The sequence below is a fragment of the Lottia gigantea genome (assembly GCF_000327385.1).
Source record: "Lottia gigantea unplaced genomic scaffold LOTGIsca_4, whole genome shotgun sequence".
NCBI classification, from domain to species: Eukaryota; Metazoa; Mollusca; class Gastropoda; family Lottiidae; genus Lottia; species Lottia gigantea.
The window spans coordinates 4,220,995-4,241,479 of record NW_008709379.1 but is presented as its reverse complement, the minus strand read 5'-3'; the positions used below and the strand labels follow the sequence as shown (position 1 = coordinate 4,241,479).

General features: G+C 31.5%; 2 protein-coding genes across 2 annotated transcripts; both read left to right on the top strand.

The window, feature by feature from the left end:
- Positions 1-1,005: 1,005 nt before the first annotated feature.
- On the top strand, positions 1,006-6,176 carry LOTGIDRAFT_153809 (hypothetical protein; the record flags this gene model as incomplete). The annotated part of the gene is made up of 3 exons (XM_009059818.1): positions 1,006-1,141; positions 5,265-5,503; positions 6,123-6,176. The coding sequence occupies 3 exons, from the start codon at positions 1,006-1,008 to the stop codon at positions 6,174-6,176; spliced, it is 429 nt and encodes a 142-aa protein (XP_009058066.1).
- Positions 6,177-11,795: 5,619 nt separating this feature from the next.
- Positions 11,796-15,082, top strand: LOTGIDRAFT_105525 (hypothetical protein; the record flags this gene model as incomplete). The annotated part of the gene is made up of 6 exons (XM_009059817.1): positions 11,796-11,858; positions 12,473-12,625; positions 13,531-13,722; positions 14,029-14,126; positions 14,343-14,469; positions 14,897-15,082. Coding segments are annotated over 6 exons (819 nt in total), but the record flags the coding sequence as incomplete, so codon positions are not given.
- Positions 15,083-20,485: the final 5,403 nt, after the last annotated feature.

Here is a 20,485-nt window from a genome sequence, read left to right as displayed (position 1 = left end):
TCAGAATTGATATTTAATGCAGTTGGTTTCAAGAACCAGAAAAATTATATAATTTGAATAATTGAAATACGTTACTAATGAAATATAATTTAAACTGATTGGTATTTATAAAACAAAATTTAGATGACATTTATTTTGAAATTCAAATTATAACAGTATTAATATCTAGCCTAGGGCAAATGTAAAGGTCTAATTGGGGTGCATGACTGTTTTATTTCTGATCAAATTCTGATAGATTGTGATGGGGAAAGATAGGCCAAGACTAACTTGTGTCTTAAAAGATCAAGCTTCAACCAGACAATTATGCAAGTATTTAAACAATTAATCTTAGTTCATTGATAGATAAAAAAAAAAAGGTCAAAATGATAATTGGAGGTTGTGTGTAAATGTTGCTGATATGCTTAGGGCTCTATAAATGTAAAATTTCAATATAATTTGAATAACTGAAATACATTACTAATGAAATATAATTTGAAATGCTTCAAGGATTTATAAATGTGGCTTTTGTGCTTTGTTTCAGTGTTGAGGTATAAAGTCAGATCCTATGCTTCTATACTATGGTATTTTACAGGACACAGATGTATTCAAATCATTGAATATTTTGAAATAAATCAGACTTTGATAGAATGATCTTATTTTTTTAAGTGAAATATTAATATATTTTTCTGGGCTTGAAATGAATTGTTAAGTTTATTTTTCATGTAGAATCATACAGTTAAGTTCAGCCAGAATTCTTGGTTTTATTGGAGTAAATCTAATCTTTTAACTGGTAAAGAAATTAGAATCTTTTAGCTCTAAAATGATATACAACCTCATTCATAAAACAGTTAGAAGATATTTCTTGAAAAACAGGCAGCTGGCCTTTTCAGTTCTAAAGTCTTGCTTCACTCAACTCTCTATGTAGTCTGTATTTTTGTGTGAATGTGTTTCTATGGAATCTAATATTTTACACTTGGCTTCTATAAATTTACACTGTGCACTGAGGAAAGCTTAAAGATTTTTAAAATGGATGCTGCAAGAAATATGGCGGGTCTTTCTTTAGAAAGATTAAGAAAGTTATCATTAAGTTTACCGTCTATGCCAAAGAATATTAAACTTTCCACATTTCAATTTTGGAGTAATGATGATTGTGATTTAGATGGTATGTCACTTATTTATTTTTTCATGGTCTAATGATATATCAAACTTCTTTGTTTAGATTTAGAAATTTAGTTATCAGTTTTCTCTAGGGATTAAGAGTTGTAAAGTCAGTAAAGAGAACTTGTACAAATTTTGTAAATTTTGAATTGATCATCCAATAGACACTATGATTTTTATTAGCATAATTAGATAATCTGCATAATATTTTCACCAGAACTAGTGAATGAATCATATTTATATATACTCATTCCATCTGTTTGAGATGTCCATCTTCTGTTGTGATTCGTATCTACAAAAAGATTTTTTCTTGCCTTCATAATATTTTTTGGAAATCTCTTGGCTTCGGTTTACACTATATTTGGATTACATGATTCATATTTGTGTTTCCCTATCTTGATGAAAGTAAATGGTTCCTTTAATTCCAGAAAAACATCAAATGTCACAAAAGTCTCTTTGATTTAACTTATATGTATCTGCCAAGAAGTAGTAACTTTTCTGTTTTTTAGTTTGAAACTATAATAACATTAAGTTGAGTCATGTACTTGTACTAAAATGTAATCATTCTTTTTGTCTGAGAAGTTTGTTAAATCAATTGGTTCTGAAATATACAAAGAAGTAAATTGTAAAAGATAAAATGGCAGTTGAGTTAAAAAAAAAAAAAAATAGAATTCATCACAATCCTTTCAATGGTCTTGTAATATGGTGCAGACATGGGAAACGTATAATTGGAGATTATCAAGAATCCTTTCCCTGGAAGTTTTCAATAAATGATTTGCTCATTCTGAATTGTTCACAAAGCTTTTCAGTAATGTTCAGAAAGTTTCTTCAGTACTTTGATAGTTTATTATCTAACAAAGCTTTTTTAATGTTAATTAAGAAAAGTTTATCAAGAAATATTTGGGAAGTTAATTTGTGGTATATAAGAGTTAATAATTCTATAATATCCAATGTTATTTAAACATGATATTCTAGTCTTATCACCCTCTCATCTGGTTCCAGTCAGACTCATTTACCAGGATAACATCAACATTCAACATCCTTTACCCAGGCCAACCAATTTACTTATTTTTACTTTCATGTATAGCTATTACCTAATAATTTATCAATGTGATTTAGATATCTGATTAAAATGTGGATATGTTTCAAGTTTTTGCGTGACTATGCTTATGAACTTCCAAATTTCTTTTCAAAATTGTGTTCTGTGGATATGAGCCAATAGTGTCAAAAATTGTTTTGAACAAGGGTGTTATAGATAAGTTTTTAAATTTTCCACACAGTCAAATCCTAGATGAAAATTCTGCTCAGGTAAAACAGAGCATAGTTCTGAACTTTAGTGAGCTTGTTCAGGATTGTTGAAACATTGAAATATCAAGGTAAAAAAACATAATTAAAACCCAGAAGGTATCAGCTGTTCGAAATAAACAATTAGATTCTGGTGTCTTTTAGGGAAAGGTAAGAGAATGTGAAAGCTGCTGTTCCTATGTCCTTGATAACAATTTAGATTATGTTTTCCTCAATTCGGTTATCAAAACTCTTGAAGTTTTCTGTATTCTGGCCTAACAGTTTATTTATATACTTGTACACTTGTAGTTCTTTAATTTCACTATGTAGCTACCTGAAATTTAAAACTCAAACATTTTTTATGGCTCCTTTCAATCAATTTCCTTGTAACAAACTATTTTAATTGAGCTATACTTATATAAGAACTTCTAACAGATTTTACATTTAGTTTAATTTTGAAAATTGTTCAAGGATACTTGAATGTGAAGTATGCAACTTTATTATATCTCACCATAGTGCAACAAATTGCTCCAATTATACCCCATTGTGTACAGTAGGCCTACTATGTATGTGCTCTTTTAGTTTTCAACACAACAATATACTTTGAAAGACCATTATAGATCTGAAAATTCAGAAAGAGAAGAGCAGTGCAGAGACTATGTTTGCTCATGTTTTAAATTGAAAGAAAACTCATATTATTAAAAAAAAACATGACCAGATTTTGGAGATACTGTGTTGTAATCAGTACCAAAATGTCTGAAGAAAACCTGTAACTCATAGTAACATCACAGATGTAGTTTTATTGGAGCTTGAAACAAAAATATTTATATTACCTAATCTTGTAGAAACTCTAATAAAAGTCCAGAATAAACTCCCAACTTTTTAACAGATGTTCCCTTTAATAAGTTTTTTTTCATGTATCTTTTCTATTTTTTATACATCCTATCTTATAGTTAAATTAGGTCATTAAATTTATTCTTATTTAGTTTGTGTAAGAAAATGTTTGATAGATTAGTTTTTCTTGTGATAAATTAAGAATATGATTAAATAATGATAAATTTATCTCATAAACAATATTGACTATTTTGACTCTTAGAAAGGAATGTTATGTTGACACAGCTAACAACACATTGTCATTGGGTGTTCAGGAAGAGTAAGCATGAGTTTGAAACTACTGATGGTTATGGAACTCAGTAAAGGGCGTTAATTTTCAAGAAAGGAAAATATTTGTTTAAGAAATATGATAAGCTTATTCATTGTTATAAATTTTTATGTAACAAAACAATATGATGACTTATTTTATGTAGGAAGTTTTACCAGAAGTTGTTATTTGTAAAAATTTTTAAAAATATATGCATGAAATGATGTGTGCAATAGATAGTGTGAACATTGCTGAAGAAGTGTATATAAATAAGAAGGAAGAACATCTGGGAGCTGTCAAGTTTTTATTCATTACCTACTAGAATATTTTTAGTTTAATTCTTTGCCAAGTTTAAATTAACAAAGGCATGCATCATTGTCATTCAAGGTTTTCACTTACAAATTAAGAAAAGGATCAGTAATGTACAGAATCTGCCCCCAAATATACAAAGAGTTATTGTTAATAAAGATGGATTTGCCTGACTATTCATGTGATCTTAATAATTTGATAGTTTTAAGTAGGCTTAATATTCCATTCGAATACAAGTTTTTAAAATTTTGCTATGCATTTTATCCTTTCATGATCAGTGTCACTGAAGTTTGAATGTAGATTATAGTTGGTGTAGGAAGAACTTAATCACAATAGGCGTTACCCATGATCAGACTAGCATTATGTATTACAAGTATACCCTAAGTATATGTATGAAGATAATTATAAGTATATATCTTGAGGGTAGGAAATGAACAATTATAAAATCTGTTGCTTAGATATCACCTCATGAATTACATGATTTGAAAGAACAACATTTAAGACATGAAAACTTTATTCAAATTTAGTTATTTTAGTTCCATCTTTATCTTTAGAAGCAATATAACGATAATGTTCATAACCAATTCTGCAACTATCTAAACATAAATAGTTACAGAGAAACATAAGTAATACAACTCAAGGTTGAACATTTTTAAACTTTACTGCAGTAGAATCAATAAGATTCATGTTGTATATTCTAGTACAATATTAAGTGCAATACTTTTAAACCACAAATTTGAATAGTTCTTATTTACACTTGCTATTGAGTCATACATCAAAATGATATAATTTGTGTTAGGCAAACATAAGAAACAGGAAATATTTTTGTCCCATACTCTATAGTCATTGGTTTTAATCTACACATACTTATCACTTGTCAAGTTGTAATATATATATATATATGTTGACAATAACAAAAAGTTTTCATTGACATTTATATTTGTCAACTTCATTTTGTTGGTCTGCTGATAATCTTGTGATTCATCAACACAGTTTCATACCAACGGAGAGTTTGATTAACCCCACGGTTTCAATTAAATCGAGTCTAATGACAAGCTCTCTTGCACCTTCTCAGCCAAATGAAGACAATTCTATACCAATTGGGGAATTATTCCAGAACATTGTAGAACCTCTTTGTTCTGTGTAATCTGTAAAACATGAAGGTGGCCTTCCCATGGTTCTTCCTTTACCTGCAATATTGATGGGAAACCACTGTTGACAAATAAAGCTTGCATGTACAGAATAATTTTAATTTACTACTGTCCTAGAAAATCCAATCCTTGATAAATCAAGGGACTGCACAAACCAACCAAAGTTTTCTATTTGTTTTTTTTTTCTTTATGTAATATTCTCCAGGAAATTACTCATTATATATTTGTTTACTATTTTCCAGGTCAAGAAGCTGCGGCTATGAGTAGTAGTCGTGATCTTCAAGACTTCCTGGTGGAGGCTCAGTTAGGACACTACTATAATGCATTAAGAAATGAGTTAAAGATCACATGTCTAGATCATTTGAAATATGTCAAAGAAGAAGACTTAGAAGCTGTAGGCATGGCCAAACCAGAAATGCGCAGACTAAAGAAATTTTATAAGAAAGAGTGTCCACAAGGAACTTTTGGAAAATTACGGAAGGTAGGTTCATACTTCTTGATTAAAGCTATTAAGATGATTTTGCAGAGTTTGACTGTTGCTGACTCTTTAAATTGTGAAAAACATTTTGTGGTTTGCACATCGCAAAGGTACAACTTATACATAAACGGAAAAAATTGGATTAGTGATTATATTAGCAAGTTGGAGAAAAAATAATTAAGGTATTTGTTGCATGAAATTTTCTTTGAAAACTTGAATATATTTTTGGTATTCGTCCACATGCAAAGTGTATAGGGCTAAAAGTTACTAACACCTTTGTTAGCTTCCATATACCAAAAACATAATCTTGGTATAACTGTAATTTGAAGGCTATATATGAATAGAGAGATTCAGTATTAGCTATAAGCTTATCAGCTTTATACACACCAGAGATAAGTAGGGTAGCTAGATCTTATTCTCTATTAGAATATAATGTCAGATCATTTTTCTTAGATCTCTTGAATACCCTATTTTACTCTCATTGAACAAACAAAGCCAGGTTATAGTTTTTTTTATATATATTTTTATGGGGTTAGTAGGTTTATATTAAACCAAATATTATGGGCCTATACATGTTTCAGTATATAATATTGTCATTGTAATTTTCTTCTATGTGTTTAAGATTATATTGTTATGTCAACTAATGTCAGAAGTTGAAGGTCAGTTATCACCATAATGTTGTGATGATAATTACGTGACTTTACACTAATACTTTGATAGTAACATTTCTTAATCCTTCAATGTATGTAACTTTGCGTAAAGTTTGAGTTCAACTATCTCATTGAAAAATTAGCTTTTATACTTTTTCTCCATAGGTCTAATTACTGAAGTCTGAAGTAGTAGCATTTACGTGTCTCTTTGACTTAAAACCTTATCCTCTTGTGTGCTTGATTTTGAAATAATGGGTTACTGTCTGTCTTCAAAACAAAACAAAATTGAGAACATGAACACATAACTGTCGAGATTATTTTTACCAGCTGACAATAAAATAGGAAATAGCATTGTTAGTTGCATAGACTGTACAAAATGGAAGCAAACTTTACTCATAATCATAAAATGATATCAGATATAGATAAGAATGACCTGTCTTGCAAGCAACAAGCCTATCATCGCCTAGGGATACAGTTGTAGGTAAATTATTAAAGGTCCTACTATTTGAGATATTATGATAAATTAGCTGGTCATTGATCTAGTGTAAGATATTTATACTAGTATTAATAGTTTTAGACAGGACCATCTATAATATCTTTAGTTTGATTACTCCTATAAACCTTTCAAATATATCATTATCTCATCAACATAGCACTTTATACATTTTACATGGCTTTTTATATTCTTTCTACAAATTACAACATAACTTGGTTAATTTTTATGTATCTACATTTTCATGTAGGCCGTGGATTGTGGTTATTGGTCTATCATCATTTCATAAGAAGCGGCATTGGATGAAAATGATGATTACATGTATTCATGATATCTTGAACAAGTTTGGTTTTAATTAAGCCCTTTGTTAGTTCAGTCTTAAAGTGTCAAAATATGCTTGTTTGTTGATTACAATTTTTTTTTATCTGTTGTTAGAGCTGAATATCATGAGGTCAGAAGAATCTCGAAGCTGCCACTGTTGGCATTTTGTTTTTTCCTGCTCAGCTATCATATTATTCAAATATGGTAAAAATTTTAAAGAAGGACTTTGTATGATATTCCATGATGACAATTGGAAACTGTTAGAAAATCCAAAGCATGCATATAAGGAAGCAGCAGGATTAATCCTGAGATGGTTTTGAAACATTTTAACCTGTTAAAAATAGTAAAATGTGTAAAATAGTATAAGTTTTGTCAGGTCAGGGAGATATTAGATTATAACAGTGAAATATAACAAGAGATATATAACATACAGGAAGGATATTATTATCATACTAGTTGATTGATCTATCTATGTTTATATGGTAGTTGACATATAACACATTCCATTAGTTATATATAACCTACATGTTAGTAATTAACTTATAAACATTTCTACATTGGACACTAGTTAGTAGGCCACACTGGATAGAGAAGAGCTCTTTCCAGTCATCATTTATACACAAAATTCCAGTTGACTGAGACCAGATGTTAGCTTTGGGATATTGTTTTGTGATTTTTTTTTTTTAAAACAAGTGTTCTGGAATTAATCAAAGACAATTATTCTGTCTTAAGGACATTTTAGAAAATTAGAAATTGAATGTGTCAAATTTCAATTGATTTTGGACATGCCCAAGGATCATCAATGTATCAATAAATTTGGGCATGTGCTTTTGGAATGTGAAAATTGTGTTTCTGCTTTTCTGTCCATTTGTATAATTGGTCATAAATTACCATTACCATCTACATAAATATTATGAATTTTGTGATTAGACTGTTAGATTATTCAGTGGTATTATAAGTGACTATGTTTGTGTGTTTCAATTATTTGTTGTATCTGCAAATTTGATGTAATGTTTTTCTTGTAGTAATAATATATTTAAGAAAGATATATACATTTCTATGCATTATGGCAAGTTGATAAAATCTAGAAAACAGGTTTTGTGCCAAAATATCAAGATAATGCCAAGTTTTCAATAATTTGTTTGAAACTGGTGACTTTATCAAGAGATTATGATAACAAGTGATATTTGCCAGAATTATCAGTGTTAATATATCTTGGATTAAATTTTGATCGAATCTATAATAGTGATGCATGGTTAAAGCTGCCATTCTGAAGAAATGTTTTTGAAGATATATTTATAAAGAGCACAGTATTGAATAACATATGAGTACAATACACTTTGTGCACTATCACTCATTGTGTATATGTTTCAACAAGTTACTCTATGTGCTACTGTGTATGGTGTATCATGTGCAAAGTGTTCAGGATTATTTACAGGATTACTGTTTCAAATGATTTTAACTAGGGATTATTCAGTTGGAATTAAATAACTCTTAGTAAGACAAATTAGAACAATGAATAAAACTGGAATGGAAAGATTACGTTCTCGATTAAAGGTATATATGTAAATTCAGCTTTAAAACTCTTTACATAATTATACCACAAGTAAAAAATTACCCAAAGTGTTGTATGTTACTTCTCAAATTCATTATTTTAAACAGTCTTTAAATTAGAAATACCATTGTTGGCACATCTGCAAATTTGCTCTTAAAGCCCAACGCAGACGAGGAACATTTTAAGCGAACAATCGTAAAAATTTTGTTTCGTTCATTTTTTTCACCGTCTGCGGAATACAGAAACACGAACAAAAATGTTCGTGAGAATTGTTCGTAAAATCAAACATGTTTGATTTTTTAAAATTGTTCGCCTCCCAAACAATTCTTTGTTCGCCGTCTGCGTTAGCGCTGAACATTCATCGACGAAAGACCAATCAGCGATCGAAGCTAGACCACATGACACTCGAATGGTGACGTCCAGTGAATCCACTAACACAAAATTTTGGACTGTGGAGAAGGAGCAGATTTTAGTAGATATGTGGTCGCAATCTGCCTGTTTGTTTATAATTTCTTTGCCTGACTATTCAGATAGAAACAAGAAGTACACTGCGATGCAAGAAATAACCCAAGCCCTGGAAACAACCGGTAAATTTACAAGGTTGCCGAACACACCCTGCTCTTTACGACGTTGAATCCAGGTACGGACCTAAATGCTCTTATTTCGCCGTCTACGTTGGCGTCTTTTTTAAAATTAATAAAATAGCAAACGCAATTTTACATTTTCTTCTGGACGTTGCCATTTCGAGGTCATGTGATTTTCCGTGGCACTAGCGTATTGTTCGAGCTAAATGTTCGTCGTCTGCGGAATTATGTTTGTCGTCTGCGGATAACGGAAAACAAATATATTTGTTCGATGTTTTTGTTCGTCGACAGAAATGTTCCTCGTCTGCGTTGGGCTTTACCTTAGTTAAAGATTGTTAATAGAAAATTAATATTTAATACTTTAAATTGATTGACAAAGCAAGCTCTATTATAGATTTGTTTCATAATATTTAAATTGCACTTATGACAAATTGGACCTTTTTGAAACTATAGGACTGGATATAATAGTTTGTGTTTTGAAGGCTGATTTGGTTTTTGTGGTTCTTGAAAATAAGAACTTAAGATAAAAGCGAAATCTTTTTTGAGAAATGTAGTGCTATCTGTATACGAAGCTAAATATAACTTTTTGGCACCAAACAATCTTGTATTCTATTTATAAACTAGTGTTTGTATGCATGTTACCACTTTCTACAAATCTACCAGTACTGTGAAGTATGTCAGATTATCACAAAATGTATTCCAAGATTCTGAAAGTTTATGATTTTGTAATGGGGGAATTAACTAATGTATGAAGATATACATTTATTCATAATTTTAAGAATATACCTTTCTCTTGAAGAAACATGTACAATATTTGAATTGCAATAGCAGAAAATGAAATTGATTTGATATTCTAATGATATATATAGCTGAAATATAAGATTTCTGCATAGGCCTCATGATGCTCCCAAGTTTTATAATTTGTAGAAAGCCACTGTTGAAAGGTTATCAGTTGAAAGATAAACAGACATGCAATGTACAGTTATTAGATATGTGCATTACAACATGCAGTAGAGTTATAAAATATACACTGTAGAGAAAGATCTGTTCTGTATGGCAGTCAGAACATCTGGTGATCTCATTAAGTTTCTAACTGTACAATCTGAACTCAAACACCAGGACATCATGATCTCCTTACACCATTATACAGCTTCTTTTAACATCTATTTACCACATTCAGTTTATTAATGTTGACTCTTTATAGGTGTTGAATATTATTTTGGTACTAAAGGAACATCTAAGATGTTTTCAATCATCTTAACTAAAAAATGGTGAAATATGTACAGAATGAGTATTAGCTTTTCAGTCTCACCAGATGGAATGACTCAGGGAGGTGTTCTATCCCCAAACTGATTGCCATAAGAACTTGAGCTATGGTTTTTTAATTCTTAATTAAACTTTTTAGAGGAATTTTTCTGATTCCAAATTATCACATGCTGAAACATGTCAAATATATTCTTTAAAATTCCCACCTGGCATCAGACATTTTTGGGTTTAGTAATCAACTCAAAAAAGTATTTTGATTTACATAATTAGCCAGTTAATTTTATTTAATTTTTTTTATTTACTTCAAAGATAAACATATCATAAGGCCTTGGTTCCTAACTGTTTGGAAGATTACTCCTTCTCTTTCTTTTTCTTAACAATCTCCTGGTATTCCATCGTACACCAAAAGAAAGGAAGGGTCAACAGAAAGATTTACAGCGAACAAATTACAGAGTTAAGAGTCATGGCATGGCATCAACCTAAAACCATGAGAACATTCTGAAAAGTTTCAATTACTTACACTAATATGTTTTAAAACATTGTCTCAGAATCTTCTCAGGTGCCCCAGGTGGTATAAATTTTACAGGGATTTAAATATTAATGAATTTGATTTAATTTTCCCCCTGAATATACAGAATTTGAAAACTATTTTGGTGATTTTAAAACTATTTAGGTGATAAATGGAACTTGATTCAGAATTCAATCTTCATGTTATTTAATACTGAATGTGGAATTAAATATTTGAAATCTGGTAGTAGAAACAGGAAGTATAATCTGGTGCCAGTTGAGTTTAATGTAGGTCTATAAATTAAAATGATGGAGGAGTAAAATAGATAAAAAAACTATCTAGTTTCTTAAAAACATCTTTAAAGCTAAGATGTGAAACCACTAGGTTTTAACAGATTATAGATAACCTTCATTAAGATATATAATCTTATTTCATTACTGATATCAAAATTAACCATTAGTTTGACTGAAAATCTTTAGTTTTACACAAAAAACCTTGTAAATAAGTTAACATTTCTCTTCTAGAATGTGAAAATTTTAGGTGGACACTGACAAATATTAAATGTTTGTTAAAGTATAAGCTAATGTTCAAATTGTCCAGAAAACAAATACCTATTTCATGAAGGTGAATGTCTTGACTTGTAGACTATTCGGCTGCTCGTCTACAGTGACATACTTTAGAAAACTGTTTTTTTTTTACAAAACTCTGAAATTTTTAGTAAAGACTATACACATTAAACATATTCATTGTTATCTTATGATTCTGCATATCCTCTGATTTCAGGCTATAACAAGGGGTAACTCGACAGCACAAAACAGACCAACTAGTCCCTCACCACCAGAATCTAGACCAACATCATATATTCGTACCCCTGGTAAACAGATTATACTAGCTGACTCTATAAGTATTAATAAAACATTAGGTGAAGGAGAGTTTGGTGTGGTACAACAGGGAGTCTGGACCACAGAAGATGGAGAAAAAGTAAGTACTTTGACTGAAGTATGGACATTTCAATATCAGTATCAATGATACCTAGTAGTAAAATTGTCATAATTGACAGAAAATTTGCTTAAAAAATCACTGGTCACCATTAAGTCTGGGCATATTTGACCTTCTGGAATGACTGATACATGAAATGAATAATGTCCATGAAAACATTTGAAGTGTGAAAATGTGTAAAATTTTATTTTTATTTTTTGCCAAAGTACACTTTTCTTCTATTTTATGACCAAAGACTTCTGTATTTGTCAATGTTCTGACGAATTTATAGCTAAAACTAATAAGACAAAAAAAAAAATAGCCTACAGGCTACAGGAGTAAAATTATGACCAAAATAATTAAGTCATATGGTAGCATTCAATACTACTTTAATGTCTCTTATATCAGCTGATATCTGTTATTATTCTGAGATCCAAGTCTGTGCTTTCATATTGAGACTTTTCTCAATACATCTTAATACAATTAAACTGAAGGTGGATCAAAGTTAAATCATTTGTATGTTTAAGAAAACCTTTGACAGCAGGCAGTATTGGTTCAAAGGGAGACAACTTCTTTTTTTTTAGAATAATACATGTTAAAATCTCTACTGTTTGTAGGTACAAGTGGCTATCAAATGTTTAAGTAAAGAACGAATGCAGAATGGTACTCAGGAGTTTCTACAAGAAGCAGCTAATATGCAGACAATAGATCATGAAAATATAGTACGAATGTTTGGTGTAGTTTTAGATAAAGATAATTCTTTGATGTTGGTAAGTATTCATATAAACTGAATAAAAAAGTATGCAGTATACCATGGTCTGACAACATGAAACAATAGCAGTGTTTATTACTGGTATATTAATTCACTAATTAATGTTATATGTCTTGATGAGAAAGGCAAATGCAACCAATTCATTCTTTGAATACTTTCATGACAATGAATACAATGACAATAGAGGTTTCTTTCCTAATACAGTGTACTCTGTGATATCAGACATCTAAGTATTCTGACATTCTGCGTAATCCGACATTTTCTGGTCCCGATTGATTTTCTTTTTAGGCTAGTTTAAAAAAGAAGGTCATTGCCTTTAGATCAAATGGCATGGGTACACCGTATAGAACAGAATTATGCAACTTGACCATTCTTTGTTTCGCGTTTTATCAAAATTCTCAAGCTAACAATTTTCATCCTTCAAAGCATGCTCGTACTGATGTGTCTCTGGATATGAGAAAGAAAATTATTGGAGATTATGAAAAAGTGCCGTGCTCTTCACTATGAAATTTGGTTTACGTCGAACAGTAGGCCTATTAACCAGAATTTTAAAACATAAAGAAGAATTTTTTTAAAAGTTTGCCGACAATATTAATTCCAATAAAAAGCACATGTACAGTAACTCAAAATATGACCAATTAAATAACAGTAACTTATAAAATTGAATTGTTTTTATTATTGTCTGTAGAATGTGGGTCACTGAGCTATGAATAGTAACACATGGCACATGTTAAAAAAATGTCGTAACTTTGAGTACTCCGACACTCTCGCTAATCTGACATTATTTTGTGGTCCTATTGTATGTCAGATTACGCAGAGTATATGGTACATGGTTAAAGTGATTTTTTGTGTAGTGTAGTCACCTCACTTGACATATTGTTATATGTTATACTATGTTTTCAGGTAACAGAATTAGCACCAATGAGATCATTATTAGAATGTTTAAAAGAACCATCACGGAGATTAGATTTCCCTGTTCCCAGATTGTGTGACTTTGCTCAACAGATCTGTGATGGAATGAGTTATTTAGAGAGTAAAAGATTAATACATAGAGATTTAGCAGCTAGAAATATTCTTGTTTTCTCTAAACATAAGGTTAGTTCTAAAGTGGTTCAAACAATCTTACAGTTATTCACTCAATTTAATCTTTGCTTTATCAGGTGATAGAGCTCAGTTTCACACTAAAATTAGTTCTTTTTTTACTGACCTCACTTATCAACAAAGTTAAGTGAATTAGTGAACCAAGCTATTTGGAAAAAGTGAACCATGGTCACATCTATTTATTAACATAGGGGTTGTGGTTTCATTGAAGAAAGAAGCCCTCATAATGTCTAGTATTTGTTTTAAAGCTTGACTTTTTATTGTCTATTTATTTGATTTATTAAATATATTTATTTACAGGTGAAAGTGTCTGATTTTGGTCTATCTAGAGCATTAGGTATTGGTAAAGATTATTATCAAAGTAATTTTAGTACCAGTTTAAAATTACCTATAGCTTGGTGAGAACAATGAATTATTATCACTTAATAATTATATCTTGCAAGGAAACTGATAATATTTGATTATAACCTTTGTATCTAGTGGAATATGAAATTCTAACTAACAAAAGCTAAGATTGCAGCTATCAAATTTTTGAATAATCTGTAAAACATAATACCTTCTAAAAGAGCTGTGTTGTGTCCACAAAGTGACAAAGTTAAATTAATGAACTTCAGGTGTGCACCAGAAAGTATCAATTATTTAAAGTTTACGTCAGCTAGTGATGTTTGGGCGTTTGGTGTAACATTATGGGAAATGTTTACCTACGGCTTCCAGCCCTGGTCAGGCTTAACAGGTCAACAGGTAATTTATTTATTTGTTTGTTTGTTATTTGGAATTGTTTTGATTTATGGCATATAAAGGATAAAATAATGTCATAAAGCTATCGAAATATCTTAATTATCAGTTTGCCGCATTAATCTACTATTGGTGGATTTACAATCTCCCAAAGGTTTTAAAGCAATGGAGCATATATATGTCATTATTATTACTTGGCAAATAATTTGTCATAAGAAACAGTAAAAAGGATCACCCAAGAAGACACGCGAAATCTTCCATTCATTACTGAGGTTGATTCAGCTTTACAGAAACTGCCAAATATTGCTGAATGCAGTTTGATTTCTTCCATTTGAATGATCTAAGCCAAGCATGAAGTAGGAAATTTGTTGAATTGCTGAAATTTTGAAACCCAGATCAGTTTTAGTACAATAAGGTTTTAATTTTCTTTCAGATATTAGATACCATTGATCAGCCTCAAAGTCAACGGTTAGAACAACCTGATTTATGTCCTAAAGATTATTATGATTTAATGTTACAATGTTGGCAACATGAACCAGAAGATAGACCAACATTTAGTCAAATATTTATCAAAATACCTCAGGTTTGTAATCTGCAATATTTTCCTGTAGCCATGTAGAACTTTGTTTGCAGAGCATTGTTTAGCTTTTACACCCATGTTGTACTTTCGCATAATTTGTTTCAATGCATTTTCCAGAGGTTTCTGCATTAGTCTTCAATCAAAATACAATAACAGAACAATGAAGTTAAATCAATAAATGAATTTAATTTGGACACATTTGCTAAAATCATTCTATTTCTAGTGATAGTTCCTGAGGTAAACAATTAAAAGTTTTCATTGTGGATCTGTTGATACCCTTGAATCACTTGTTAGATATATGCAATTGAGCTTTTTGCTTAGATTTGTAAAATGTATTTTTTAGATGAGACCAGTACAAGTAAAGGCACAGAAAGATTATCCTGCTGCTACACTTGAGAAAGATTATTTATATTATAAAGCTTATGATGTTATTATAGTGCTAGATACAAAGTAAGTATAAACAGAAAGATTATCCTGCTGCTACACTTGAGAAAGATTATTTATATTATAAAGCTTATGATGTTATTATAGTGCTAGATACAAAGTAAGTATAAACAGAAAGATTATCCTGCTGCTACACTTGAGAAAGATTATTTATATTATAAAGCTTATGATGTTATTATAGTGCTAGATACAAAGTAAGTATAAACAGAAAGATTATCCTGCTGCTACACTTGAGAAAGATTATTTATATTATAAAGCTTATGATGTTATTATAGTGCTAGATACAAAGTAAGTATAAACAGAAAGATTATCCTGCTGCTACACTTGAGAAATTGAATTCTATAAAAAATGATTGGATTGGCAATACACTATCTCCAGTAGCATAAAGAGGTTTTGACAAAAGTAGAATGAAAAGGTTATGTTCACTAATACAAAATTAAATATTTATATCTTGAACAGTATTTTGACTCTGTATTAAATAAAAGAGTTAATACCTAATACCTGTATAATAATCAAGATAATGTTTGATTTTAGACCTGCCAGTCCACCAATACCAGGATTATGGAAGGGTGTATTGAATAATGGAAAGTATGGCTGGTTTGACCCCACCAATACAGTACCATTTATAGAACCTAAAACCAGTCCTATAGCATTACCAAAAACTTCTCTAGTTAGAAAAGGTAAAGATATGTTTGTCTGTTGCAATGTTGGTTTTTTTATGTTTCTGGTATTTCTCTTGTAAATACATAACTGCAAAGTTAAAAGTAAATTGACGTAGTTGTTACATTTTGAATATTGTACATTTGAAAGCAATTAAAAAGGACGTCCATAAGCCATATGAATTCTTAAGCATTAAAACAATAATTGCTAAATTATCCTTCTTCAGTTTCCAGTAAATTTTTTATTATGATTTCCAAAGATTTTACAAACAAATTATCTCAGCTTTCTGTTTCACTTGTTATACCTCCTGTGAGTGTACTTGTTCTGTTACCATTTTTCCTAAATTCTTTCCGATTTTTGTGATTTTTCAAATTTAAGTATTCAATGTTTTTGGTTACACTCCCTGTCATCTGTTGCTTATTGTTACGTTACTGTTTTTAATTTTGCATGAAAGTTATCTCTTTATGAAATACTATTTAGGGTCTAATGTTGCAGAATCTGGCCGTAAATCTGGCCGTAAGATCCGAGCAGATATGATCAGTAGACCACAACTAGATCTACGTCATACCGGACATATTGGTTACGATGGAGCCGTTTTTGGTGATGTTTCATTTATAGGAGATAACTATGATAAACTTCCTTTACAAGTATCTAATAGAGGTAAGTTGTAGAAGGGTAAAATATGAGGTATATTATGTCTATTTATTGTAAGAATGAACATTCAATTTATATTCCTAACTAATTGTCCAATGAGAATATACTTATCTGTGGACTTATCTGGTCTCATAACTATGCAACAGTCTCTGTATAATCTTTAAAACTGAGTAATTCATAATTATGAGACGTGGTAAATTCACTAGTTTGAGAATTTGAATTTAATGGTTAAAGGAAGTATTCATTTGTATTTACTATTTCTGTATCCTAATATACTTAAAATTTGAACTCTACTATAAGTTGTGCCTCTGTACTGCTACTGGTTTTGCTAGTCAACCAGAGCATACTCAGATCACCTGATGCCAGTCTGCTTCCTGTTTGGAGAGACCTAATAGCTTATAGTGTTTTATTCGGTATATTTTATATTTATTTTAGGAGATGGAAGTCAAGCTTCATCTATGATGTCATTACCAACTCGTTATGGTGAAAGTCCTGATAGAGATCATCCTACCTCTAATGGTTATTCTAGATCATGGTAGGTACTCTCTCTGTACTTAGCAAGTTTTGTGGTATTGGCTTCTCCAAATGACTTAGAACTTAACTTTCAAGTGACTTAATCAATATAAAATGGTAATCTTGATACAGGTATTAGTGGTGATGATGGTTATTGGTGTTTCTAAGGGGGAGCCAGGGTGGTCATGGACTGATTAGGCCCCCTCAGTTTGTTTCAAATTCCTGACTGAGTTCTAAAATGCATGTTACTGTGAGCCCTCCTTGACCATAATGTGACCCCTACTTGACCCCTCCTCCATTCCTAAAAAGGCCACTGATGATATATTATTTATTTATAGGATTAGTCAAGAATCATTAGATAGTCATGTAGGTAATGGTACCCATACACCACCATATCAAGATATTAATGATGATGCTTTGTTTGATTTTAAGATCCCAGATATATCTGTGAGTATTCCTTATATCTTACCATATACTTATTTTTCGCCTTATATCCCGGGCAACCTTGGCTTACCTTGGCTTACCTTGGCTTAGTCTACCATATAGTTGATTGAGTAAACCATAGTCATATGTGTCTTGCACAAGAAAATCATCAAAACAAAGAGTATGTCCTGTCCTTTATAGCTCAAATACATAGTTGCATAGTTAAAATTGACCTTTATGCATTTGAATTTGAATGTTCCCACCAGGTTTTGAACAGAAACAACAATTGGAAAAGTTGAAAAAATAACGGTTGTCCTGGCAAATTTCATTACTTACACAGGGCAGTAGTTGTCCCATCTTCATTAGCCCAATAAGGAATAGAAAAGAAAGATGGAAAACACCATTTGATTAAATTTATGTACAGTAGCCTTCTCACTAATTATCTATGTATATTACTGTTCCTCTCTTCAGGATGGTTTTGATTTTGGTCCCTCCTTTATGGATGAGGTATTGAAAGCATTGGATGAAAAAGAGAAACAACTGGAAGCATCATCAGATAGATCATCAGAAAGTCCTGACAAACCATTTAAACATATTAATAGTAGATCTAGATCACCAGAGGAGACTGATAGTAAACCAGGGCCCCCACCCTTACCAACAACACTACCAAGAACTGTGAGTCCATTTCATATACACACAGGTGGCACATCTGGTTAAGGATTTTACTTTTTATTTTTGGGTTTCTCAATTTGACTATATCATAGGCAAGAGATTAAGCGAGAAAATCTTTGCTTCTATACTAAAATTAAGTTTTTGTTTTGTATCAGTTTAAATTCAGATTAGATAGATATATTCTGTAGCTTAGCGCACATTCATATATCAAATAACAGTAACAGTAGAAATAACATATGAAGTTTTTCTGGTAACTTTGGTTGTCTTTGGTGAGGGGATGTTTTTTTAACTCCATAGAATCCTGTCCTTGAAAGAAATTAAATATGTAGATGAGGGTGGAAATCCATAGAGAGTAAGCCAATGCCACTGACTTAACAAAGAATATTAGGACGTAAACCTCTTATTTTATTTCATGCTAAAACTATAAATTTGGTAATCTGATACTATTTCCTATTAGCTGAAGAGATAAACAGAGTCTTGGCATTGTAGATAAAAACAAAAAGACACATTTGATTACACAGTGGAACCTATGAACATCACCTTTTTTTTGACTGAAGAAACATGATTAGAAGGGGACAAAAGAACAGGAAAGGATTTAAGGTGTTGATCTGTGAACATAGGAAACCTGAATAGAAAAAGCAGGTCTCTCATGCCCATTTGTATTTAAATTCAACACTCAAATAACATGGTAGTTTATTGATAGGTCCAAATTGTAGGTAGCATTTAAATTATTCTTAATGTTGTCTTGTTTTTACAGGAGACCAAAAGAGATACAAGACCTGAACCTAAAAAGCAGGCCAAAGTGAAACCAATGTCTGCTTCAGACCAAAAGATGATGGAAAATGCCATTGCGTTGGCTAATGAATTTGCAGTTCATTCATCACGTGGCCAGAGTCCAACTGAAACACCTAAAAAAATTGATTATGACGCAGCAAATGAGTCTGGAAACATTATTTCTAAATTGAAAAACTCAATTAAGCGTAGTCCAAAACAAGAAAGAAAACGAACATTTTCAGAGGACATTGCTGCAAAAGACTTAGAAGATGATTTACCTCCAGAATCACAAGAGGCTTATAATGTGCTAGTGGCTAAAGGATCAAAAGATTTTGATTTAGGACCTAATAATCGTAATAGTGACAGTCCAGATCGTAGTTTTAGTTCTGCAAGTAGTGCTGATAGGAGTTTTACACGCTCCACTCCTGAACGCTCTCTTTCACGGACCACAACCACTGTCACGACTGAGCGTAAAATATCCTTGACTGACAGATCATCTGACTCTTCTTCAGTATTGAACACTTCTAGTGAATTTTCACCCAGGGAAAAGCCCACCCCTCCTCCAAAACCCATGCCGAAACCCATGCCTAAGCCACGGGTGGAAATCAAACGACCTGAGATACCCCCAATGACACAACGATCAGATATCCCAGTACCCAAACCTCGACCAGATGTGAACGTCAATCGTGTTGAACCAGTTCCTCGCTTCTCAGTACCATCACCGGAGTGCAGTCCTAAAGACTTGAAAATAGAGAGTAAAATACCAGTCATCCAACCATCTAGTCCAATTGACAATGTGAAACCATTTAGTCGCGAAGAGATTAAGAAATCAATAGAAATAGTGCGTGTTGATGTTCCTGATGGCAGAAGTTTAGCAGAATCATCAGACACTGGAAGTGAAAATATTTCTGAAAGAGATGCTCAAGAGACAGAACCTGAGGTTGAACCACCAGAGGAAAAGAAGGATTCTATCATGAATTCTTTATTTGCTGATGATGATATGGAACCTACACCTAGAGAAATTATGTTGAAATTGGCGCGAGAGAGTCGATTAAGACGTTCATCTGACCATCAGAGAGGTGTTGAAGATCTATCAGCAGCAAGAAAAATTCGAGAACCTCAAGGAATACCTGCGAAATCAATCCCATTAGCAACTGCAGAAGAAGATGATGAAGTAGACACAAATCCATTGAGAATGTTGAGAGGAGGAGCTTTGCCTTTAAGAAGTAGTAGAGGTGGAGCTGCAGGTATAAATACACTTACTAAGTCTACACTCCGTGTACCAAAATTACAATTCACCAA